At 42.3% G+C, this 10,486-nt stretch overlaps 1 protein-coding gene across 5 annotated transcripts in view; it reads right to left on the bottom strand.

The window, feature by feature from the left end:
* Nucleotides 1–52: 52 nt before the first annotated feature.
* The window catches only part of blnk (B cell linker), a 41,407-nt gene continuing 30,973 nt past the window's right edge, over nucleotides 53–10,486 (bottom strand). For 2 of the 5 annotated variants that reach the window (XM_063191718.1, XM_063191723.1), the window contains 8 exons: nucleotides 9,828–9,852; nucleotides 9,252–9,282; nucleotides 8,665–8,737; nucleotides 8,187–8,200; nucleotides 6,946–6,983; nucleotides 6,567–6,650; nucleotides 5,656–5,811; nucleotides 53–2,590 (listed from right to left, as the gene is read on the bottom strand). In XM_063191718.1, coding sequence (XP_063047788.1) covers nucleotides 2,474–2,590; nucleotides 5,656–5,811; nucleotides 6,567–6,650; nucleotides 6,946–6,983; nucleotides 8,187–8,200; nucleotides 8,665–8,737; nucleotides 9,252–9,282; nucleotides 9,828–9,852 — 538 coding nt within the window. In that variant the 3' untranslated portion in view covers nucleotides 53–2,473. The remainder of the gene's footprint in view (nucleotides 2,591–5,655; nucleotides 5,812–6,566; nucleotides 6,651–6,945; nucleotides 6,984–8,186; nucleotides 8,201–8,664; nucleotides 8,738–9,251; nucleotides 9,283–9,827; nucleotides 9,853–10,486) is intronic. The other 3 variants (XM_063191719.1, XM_063191721.1, XM_063191722.1) reach the window with 3 other exon arrangements.

Here is a 10,486-nt window from a genome sequence, read left to right as displayed (position 1 = left end):
CAGATGGTTATCTTCAGGAGCCAACTGTCCTTTGTCTAAAAGATTCTTTAAAAAAAATAGATATATATTTAAACAACAAATCTGTCACCTTCAGCAAATGTCTGAATGTTTTTTCTGTGACCAAAACCTTTTTTTTTTTTTTTTTACATCACATTGATAATGCAATAGTTGTGTAGGCTGAAATGTTTTCAGGGAACACCTTCCACATAGCAGAATGTGATTAGTCCATAGCTATTTCTTCCATGACTTGAAGATGATAATTTATTTATTTGCACTCTTGATAATTGCAGCACTTTTGACTTGGCTAAAAGTCTTGCCATGCTTTAGCTAATTCAGATGTGATATATTGGTTTTATCATATTTTCTCTTATCATCATTTTGAGCCATGTCAACAGCAGAAGCTTTATATTATTATTATTATTATAATTATAATTATTATTATCGTTTGTACCACGGAAAAGTAACAGTCCATGCACTGAAGAGGGGTTTTTTTGCGCAGAGAAAACAGATCGAGACGCTCTTCTGTCCATAACTACAATTTAGCTGTGCTTTTTAGTGTTGATGAAAGGGGTGTTTTTGAAGTGCCTGAAATAGACTGAACTCAGTGCTTCTCTTTTCTTTTCTTTTCTTTTCTTTGTACCATCCTCATGTGCTGTTTCTGGGCATTAATAAAGTGCTGTAATGAAATTTTATAAATTGTAATAATGCACTCACTCCTTCTGTCTCACTACCATACTTCAGGGGCGTCGCCAGGAAGGACTTTACTATTTAAAAAAAGCAGCAGGGAAGCCGATGGGGAGTGGGGGTTGGGGGGGAGAGGTGCGTGTAGTCAGTTGTCCTGGGCCCAGGGAGAACGGGGAGGCCAGAGTTGGGTCCACATTACAATTGTATGTTTTGAGCGGGGGGTACTTTCAGATGATTTTGTTCTAGGCCCGGCCAAAGCTGTCAGCGGCGGCCCTGCTAAGCAGGATTTAAATTGGGACACCGTGCTGCATCCCCACCCCCATGCAGTGCTGTGCACAGAGCTGGAGCTCAGTTCCCTTTGCTGTAGGATTTATAGTAGCCTAATACACACTACTGACCAGTGTGGGAAGGGCTGCTGACAATCTATTACAAACCATCACCACAGGCCATTACCCCTGCCATGCATTAACATGCAATGTTTGCAAAAGAACTGCTCGAAGGAATGCTGCACCTAATAAAAACATTTTTTAAAGAATATCATTTGACAGCTTTGTAAAGAATCCAGTGCAAAAAGAAACAACAGAAATATAGTTTTTTTTTAATCAATACAGTAGAGCAATACTTACAACCCACTAAAATGTACACATACTGCATCATGTAATCCACTCTGTCACTACTATACAAAACATTGTGATGATTTATCAACACATAGCATTAGGTCCATAATATCAGTCCCATCACTCTCGTGAGTGAATACATGGAGCAAGCTTCAGCTTCAGTCTCCAGTGAGCACAGTTTATGCTGCATGGTGACATCCAGAGGAGTGTGGGCCCAGCCATCGAAAAGGGGGGCGGACAACCAAAATACCGATGGGTGCAAGTCAGTCTTTCTCCTCCTTTCCTTTCCTGTGGCCTCTGGCTACTTGCCTCAGTGGGTGCATTCCAAAATGCAGACTTGGGTCGTCCACTTGTGCTTATGGCCTCGTACCAGGAAGTAATACATCATGACATCACTGACACAACAACATTATATTTCAATATCTCGCAAAAGCTCAATTGTAAAGTAATTTTCTCATTTACAATCTGGATGGTGAATGAAGAATAGTCCCGCAAAAATGGTTGTGGCTAGGCTGACAATGGGGAAACTTAATTGTTTTCTCCACGGAGGATGGGCATCGGCAAAACGTGAGGCCACAAGCCCAAGTGGATGAAGCAAGGTCGCATACTGGAATGCACCCAGTGTCGCCTTGGCTTGACTAAATGGAGAAAACAAACCATTCTTATCACTGTCAAGTAACACAGAAGGATTTTTTTGGGAGGGGGGCTTTGTCCCATTCAACATCCCCGTTGGACCGAATGGCCTTTGAATTTTGTTTCAGCAAGATATTAACTTTGATCAGGAAAGGACAGGAGGACACAGACTGACTCACACCCCATCATGTGTGTTTCTCTTGAGGTGTCTGCTTTCCTCAGGCCTCGAGCCTTGGCGTCATCAATGGAATCTCAATGAGAGTAGGTTTTTTTTTTCAAAGCCTTGCAAAAACATACTTCAGAATTTACTCATCTCAGTTGAAATCAAGATTTTGAATTGGGAAAAAAAACTCTGAGCTTCTTGACAGTGACCTTATTGTTTCGTGTGGAGGAAACAATATGATCAAAACAGGTGGAAGACACGAGGCCAGAAGCCTGAGGAGACGGCAGATGAGTGATTTCGAGACAGACCCTGCAAGTATTCTACACCCTGGAAGGTTTTCTCCTCTCCTATTTTTGTCCACTCTGCCCCGCGGCTCTCAGACCTGGACGGGGTGCAGCAGCTTGGTAGAGTCCTTGGTGTTGCTCTGGCTGTCGATCAGGACCAGAGGGTTGCGTTGGTGGTTCTCAATGATGTGTGCCACTGAGTTGAAGTACTTGGAAGTGCAGTAAACAAAGGGAGACAAAAGGATAAAGTGTTATGATTTCAGTGTAGCATTACTGGGACTATTCACCTTCCTGTCACGTACAGTAAACACACCTGATAATATGATATCAGCCGTGAATGTACTACACACAAATGAACAGAACAGGAGTAAGTGGGCAGACAATCCACTTTCTTTTACACTCTGCACATGACATGCACATGACCTGGCCCCATTTATACTGTGGGTCATGAGGTCACCTGAAAGGTCCCCTCATTCAATACATACACTACCGTTGAAAAGTTTGGGGTCACCTTAATTTTTTCAGTTATTTGTTTGCAATTCAAGTCGCAAACATCTTTTAAATAGCTTGAAATGGAATAATGGAAAGTACAGAACACCCACAGGTGAAAAAAGGTTTGATTACCCATAAAATTGGTTAAACTGGACAGGAGAGTGAAATCTAACCAAGCTTTATCACCCCTTTATTACATAGAAATACGTGTTTTAGTCCATTTTTAGACATTTTTTTTGGTTTATCAGAGAATGCCTGGAACTATTGGAAAGTTCAGTGTCTGCCCTTTCCAATGGTAGGTGTATGACATTTGTTGAGTTGCCACTTCGTCCACAAATTCAAGTCAAAGTAGCTGCATAATTTTCTAGCCATCAGAATGAACCTACTTATGAATGCACGATCCATTGTCTCAGCGATGTTTAAGTGTGCAAGCCAGTGCCATACATCGTTGGAAAGTGTAGATTCTCCTCTTTCAAATGATGTGTATATCATCTGGCATTGTATGGATTGACAGGAGTAGATATCAACTTTTGCATGCATGGGGCTCATAGAGCTCATGGGCAATTCTGGACCTCATCTCATCCCGGGAATTAATCTGTAGAACCGCAACTGGCTATTATTAATGCCAAAGGAGTCTACACTTTGATTAGTAGACCAGACTAGACACTACCTTAGTAAAGGTACACTTTGATTTGTCAAAAGTTAGTGATACATTTTGGTCTATTCTATGCATTGTCTATACAAGTAAATCCATTCAACAGTTACTTTTTCCAATATCAAATTGCTTATTTGTTGCCTGCATTAGTTTCAGGGAACAATAACTCTATACACTGATTTTATACCAGAACTGAAATTGAGAAGGAATAAGCTAAACTGTCAGAAAGAATCATTGTGGGAGGAAAGCGTGGTGACCCCAAACTTTTGACCGGTAGTGTATATACAATGTCATAGGGACCCAAATGACAGCCAATCAGATATCAGATCGTATTTGTTGAAGTCCCACATGGTTTGGCCCTGAGTATACACAGGGTTAATGACAACTACAGGTAAGTAGCCCTCAGGGGCATTGAGGCATGACACTCAGCAACACCAAAGATGTATATGGGTCAATGACATTTTAGTAGTAGCACAGGTCAGGGTGGTGCAACCACAGCAAATGCCACTATTGTATGGATTAAATATTTTTTAGTGGACTAGTAATAGGGTTTTCACACCTGGTCCCCTTTAAGTGAAGCAAACTCAGTCCTCTTTACGTGGCCCAAAAAGTGAACTGACAGCAAAAGGACTCAGTTCTGTTTTTGTTCATATTGTGAGTGTATTAGAAAAATAACTCGCTGATCTTTCTGGTGCTGTTGGGCTTTTATCGTGTGTAACTCTTTCTTTTTATCACACTTGGTCCTCTAGAGCCCTCCTTAAGTGATAACAGCTAATCACAAGTGTAACTTGTTAGAACTCATAAGCAAACCGAACTGAGACCACGTCAACCAAGGTCTCAGTACGGTTCGCTTCCGAGGGGTCTGGTAGTGGGTACACTTTGGAGCGTTCACATATGCAGCAAAAATGCTGAGTTCAGTTCAGTTCAGTTCAGTTATGGTTTATTTGAGTAGGGACAAATACACATCATGTAGGCTGTACAACAACCTAACAGATAAGTATCATAGCATTTGTAGCCATAGGCTAATTTCCAATGCCCGTCCCTAGAAGGGCTTTTAAAGTAAAATATAAAAAACTGTTTTTAATGTTGTTTTAAAATACAACCTATCCATTCATCCAAGCCATTCATTTAATCTAAGAAGACAGGCAATATACATACACATACCTAATCCTATATTAATGTACAGTCACTCGTTCATTCATCCACTAATTAATCAATTTGATAAAACATGTACAATAGCACCCCCCCCCCCCTTACACACATAGTCAACTGCCACCAGCCTCCCTCCCTCACACACACACACACTCAACTGCACCCCCTCCATCACCACACACACACACACACACACACACACACACACACACACACACACACACACACACACACACACACACACACACACACACACACACACACACACACACACACACACACACACACACACACACACACACACTCTATTAAATCTTCACACACATAGAATCACACATGATTACATGTCTGGTTGTTTTTTAGAAATTCCTTCATCTGACACCTGAACCACCCATGACTGTGATTGGCCTTGAATTCTGGGGGCAAACTATTCCATAAATTAAGACCTTTAATTAAAAACGAGGACTGACCAAAGGATGTTTTACGGTGGGGTATTCTACAGTTCCCTGCTACAGCCCCCCTGGTAGACCTCCCAACTGCCTGTATAGGTTGGGTTAGGTCACAGAGCACTTGAGGGGCTTGACCATGCAGGCATTTATATATCAGGTTGATATTTGACAAAGCAATATAATTTTCAAAGCTCATCATGTTCAGGTCCCGCTGAACATCGCAGTGATGAGCTCTAATTGGCCTTTTAGCTAGAATTTTTAAAGAACGATTGTACAGTCTCTCCAGTGGTCTTGTTGCTGAGAGACCTGCCTGTCACTACTCTGAGTTCGCTTAGACGGCTGAAAGGGACCAGGTGTGAAAACGCTGTAAGAAACATATTCATTGCAGTGAATTGATTACCAATTACAAAGTACTAATAATTAATTTATGGGCATTAGGTATGGTTGTGACGTCTGATCCCCCAAAAAATGTCATTGACCCATTATGTGTACAGTTGGGTTTATGTGCAGCCTTCCGCTGGCCTACCTCCTCTCCTGACTTCTCGCTGCCCAGGGCGTAGCGCTGTGTGGGGGGCAGGAAGCGTATGGGGATGTTGTAGACATGGCCGCTGTACAGCACCACCAGCGTGAAGGGCTGCTGGACATCCTGCCCAGAGCTTCTCCTCACCAGGTAGGCACCGTCCTGAGATACGGGCAGGTTGAGAGGGGGGAGAGAGATATAACACTCACCAGTTTACATATACATCATTGTCAACAGGGTTCTAAATTAACACCAGCCAACTGGCCAAATGCTAGTGAAATTCCAATTTGGCTGGAAGAAAAGACCAGCTTATTAGACACTTTGATTAGCGATTGTGTGTTTGCCTAGTAAGATTAACATCCACTATCCATCTTGGCTAGAGATGTAAGAAGTTAATTTAGAGCCCTGATTGTCGGTAAAAGTGGGGGTGGGGGGAGAGAGAGAGAGAGAAAGAGAGAGAGAGAGAGAGAGAGAGAGAGAGAGAGAGAGAGAGAGAGAGAGAGAGAGAAGGGGGGTTGGATGTATGGGATAGTATCCATCAATGCCACTCCCACAGTGTGGCAGCACTGTGCGCACTCATTCATCCACGTGTAAATGCATTGCATCTTGTTCCCATGGAGTGTGTGTAAGGAGTGAGGAAGAGAGAGAAAAATAGTAGTTGCAGCTCTATTCTTTTGCATGCAAATTAAAATCCAGTGCAAGGCCATTTTCTTTGTTTCGTAAAGAGCAACGCCCAAGTATAATAACTGGGTTACACTAACTATATGCTGGTCAGAACTCACAACCACGCTCAAAACCCTGTGATTATGGTGATGAGGGACTCTGTGACGAACCCAAAAACCGTTAAAATACATGTAAATGCTCGCAGCGTAAACAGATAAGTAAAAGTTCAAGTGCATTCAGTTCAGTCAACTTGCCTTGTTTGCACGCAGCAACGCTCTCTCTGCCATTTTGCGGCCACATGCACTGCTGTACCAAGGCTTGTGCAGAACACCAGCTTTCTGGAAATAAAGTGGAAGGAGTTTTTTTGCATTAGAGATGAAAACAGCTGTGTGTGTGTGTGTGTGTGTGTGTGTGTGTGTGTGTGTGTGTGTGTGTGTGTGTGTGTGTGTGTGTGTGTGTGTGTGTGTGTGTGTGTGTGTGTGTGTGTGTGTGTGTGTGTGTGTGTGTGTGTGTGTGTGTGTGTGTGTGTGAGAGTGCATTGTACACAATGAATATGAGTAAAGCAGGAATTCCCTTAGCAGTGAGTATGATCTTGTTGAGACAGTGCAATGAATGAAGTGATCATAGGCCTACCTCTTCTGAATCTTGATTTCCATTGTCTATTGCTGCTGCTGTGCGTGTTTTGAAGAAAAAGACAGAAAAAATGAAACCTTCAAAATAGTTACCATCTTAATCATTTGCCAACAAGCTAGATATATTGCTTACACACAGCCTGGCCAAAAACGTTTGGTGTTATTTCAACAAACATCTGCAATGTCTGGATTAATGCTTTAAGTGTTCACCAAGATCTTGTATTGATGATGGTAGAGTTTTTCTTTCCTAATGGCATGGGCTTATTCCAAGATTTACAAAAATTCCACAAGCCATTGGACTCAAATGTTGAAAGCATGGGTCAGGAAGCCCGAGACATTTGTACATATGGATTGGCCGCGACTGAGAGCAGACCATAACCTCTGGGAGAATATTTGGGATGCGCTGGAGAAGGCTTTACACAGTGTTCAGACTCTTCTACCATCATCAATACAAGCAGCCTGATCTCCAAAACTTCTGTGCTCCTGGACACGGAATTGTTTTCCGTGATGGGCACACGGAAGTGCTTTCTATAGGCTATTACCAAAGCACTATGTTAACTCTATCATTCGAAAAATACATACCAAATGCTAATCCTAAACAAAATAATGCTATAGCAATTTAAGTTGTGCCCTGACCAAAACATTCCTTAACCTGTCATTAAAGACATATTTTTGAGAAATACCTTTTCCAGTTGGTTGCTAGGCTATCACATTCATATAATGAATGAAAGAAAACTAGCTGTGCCCAGACCAAAACAATCCCTAACCCTAACCTGTCAGTAAAAAATGTTTTTTTTTTTTTAGAAAAAATATTTGAAATTAGAAAAATGTTGAGAAAACACAAGACTGTGGAAACATAGAGCTGTGGGAGTATAGAGAGAGCACTTCTGTGTGTCCATCACGGAAAATAATTCTGTGTCCAGGAGCACAGAATTTTGGCAAAATCCGTGCTCCTGGACACGGATTTTGTGTCCTTCACATCCGTGTCCAAGAGCACGGAATTTTTGGAGATCATGTTGATACAAGACATTGGTGAAAACACAATGCAACACTGGAAGGAAATAAAATAATTGCAGAAGATATTGAAACAAAGCAACACCAAATGTGCGGTCCAAAAACATATTAATGTGTATGACCTGTTTTTTAGTTGGCAACTTTTTTGGCCACATTGTACTGTAATGTAAAACAAAACAATATTTTGGATTAGCGAAAACAGAGTGATGGTGAAGGAATGTTTCCTACCTGGACTGGGCAGCCTGTGGGCAAGAGTAGATACAGATTTAATGAAAATATCAGGGGGTTTCAGCAAAACACCTTTGAATTGTTAGCCTGGGTTCTGTTGAATTTCCTGCTCACGTCAGTCTGTAAAATCTGCCTGCTATTAGTTCTTCCTAGTCCTGAAAGATCGGGATACAGGACCCAATGAAAAAAGCATACATCAGATTTGATTGGTTGTAGCTCGGTCTGGTCGTATACATACAGAGGCAAAAAGAGGGATTTAATAGAGGGCCATTGACAGTATCGGTCATAGACGTGCTGTAGGATATAGAGCAGTGATTCTCAGTCTTTTTTTTTAAAGAAGAAATGCCCTGCTGACCTCATCACATGCATGCCAACGCCCCCCTGACATGTTTGGTGTGTTGACCCATACCTTGCCCTGTGGAGATGTCTGTGGTATTGAGTAGTGTATGGAGTGGTGAGAGAACATGCTGGTCCTCACCTGCCTCTGTGTATTCCTCTTCGTGGGGAGGCGGAGCGAGGCTCTGGGGGACTCGGTCTATTACACACTGGCACTGAAAAACAGGGAGGGCAGATAAACAGGTCTGATTGTTGCATCATGTGAAATGAGTTGACGTGCAGTGATGGGCAAAATGGACATGCCACATGTTCCAAATGACTTGGTTTTATCTGTCAAATTCAACCAGGTGATTAGCCTGATCACCTGGTTAAATTGGACAGGTATAACAAGTTCATTATATCCCCGAAACGCGGAGCGTCGGGGATGTAATGGTTTTGCCTGCGCCGCCGGAGAGGAGCATGGAGAATTTTATACTTAATATGAAATACAGTATGAATGTTGGGGGCTTTGAAGCATCGCGTTTCGGGGATATACCTTTAGCAGTCGAAGACGACTGCACAGGCCTAGTTTGAAATATGTGGCCCTCGATCATAACTAATCAATCCATTTTGCTCATCACTGTTTACATGTACCATATTGAAGACAACAAACGCAGATGTTTTTATGCACATTTAAAGCAGCTTTTGATATTAATCATGTTAATAAGATGGCTATAGAGTCATATATACCTTCTTGTTCTCTGGGTGAAAGGCTGAACTTCTAGAACATTGGAAAACAGAACAACAGGTCAGAACCCACAGACGGTGTGTGTGCGTGTGTGCGTGTGCGTGTGTGTGTGTGTGTGCGCGCGCGCGCGGCGCGCGCGCGCGTGTGTGTGTGTGTGTGCGCGCGCGTGAGGCCACTGCTATTGGAGCATACCCACATACTGGGGCCCTTTCTCCATGTGGGGTCCAAATCCTGGACCCCACATGTTTTGACCCCTTTTTCTGCTGTAGTTTTGTTGTTACTGGTAAAAGTAAAAGTGTAAAAACATTTCCTCACTGACAGGTTAAGGTTAGGGATTGTTTTGGTTTGGGCACAGTTTAGCATTCTTTAGCTATAGCTAGGGCTAATATGAATGGAAGGGCCCCACAAAGGTAGAAAGGGCCAAAGGGCCCCATAAAGATGTTAAAGTTGGGCTGTGTGTGTGTGTGTGTGTGTGTGTGTGTGTGTGTGTGTGTGTGTGTGTGTGTGTGTGTGTGTGTGTGTGTGTGTGTGTGTGTGTGTGTGTGTAAAGAAAACAAAAAAACAGTAGAAATACATACTGGTTTCGGCGGTATATGTCTTCTCCTGAATGGAGAAAAATAAAGTTAGATGAGCTATGAGACAGAAAACAGAATAAGAATTCAAAAAGAACAACAGAGTGCCCATGTTAATTTGGACTATACTCCAGTATAAAGCCTCAATGCTCTTTGAATAGAATTCACTTTGGGTCTTCAATACAGTAGATAAACAAGTAACTCCCCAGCAAACCTTACAGGCCATTACTTACCACAAGCATGTCTGGGGTCATCTTGGTGGTCTTTGTTTTTAGTATAGTATAGTATAGTTTAGTTTAGTTTAGTTTTGTTAGGGTTTAGTTTGATAGGCACAGATATTATACACATCATACAGACTGTATAACGCTAGGTAGGCCTACACATAGCAGGCGAAACGAGCGAGGCGAAGAGAGGCAAAATTCAGTGTTCCATTCTGACAGCTCAACCGTCATCAGGTCGTTGCGGCGAATCAAATGGAATGGAACAGTTATGTTGCTGATTTGATTGGGCCGCCGCAGGCGAATTCGCTCCTCATTTGCATAATATTAAAATTGATTTAATAATTTCGCTTCGCTTCGCTCCTGTTCACTGGCTTTCGCTTGCCTTCGCCTCTCTCATAGAACTGAATGGCGAAGTTCACGTCACTTGGCCAAATTCGCGTCTAT

Source organism: Engraulis encrasicolus, chromosome 24 (assembly GCF_034702125.1).
Source record: "Engraulis encrasicolus isolate BLACKSEA-1 chromosome 24, IST_EnEncr_1.0, whole genome shotgun sequence".
Lineage (NCBI taxonomy): Eukaryota > Metazoa > Chordata > Actinopteri > Clupeiformes > Engraulidae > Engraulis > Engraulis encrasicolus.
The sequence above is the reverse complement of the archived record's forward strand: the minus strand, read 5'-3'. Positions and strand labels throughout refer to the sequence as shown.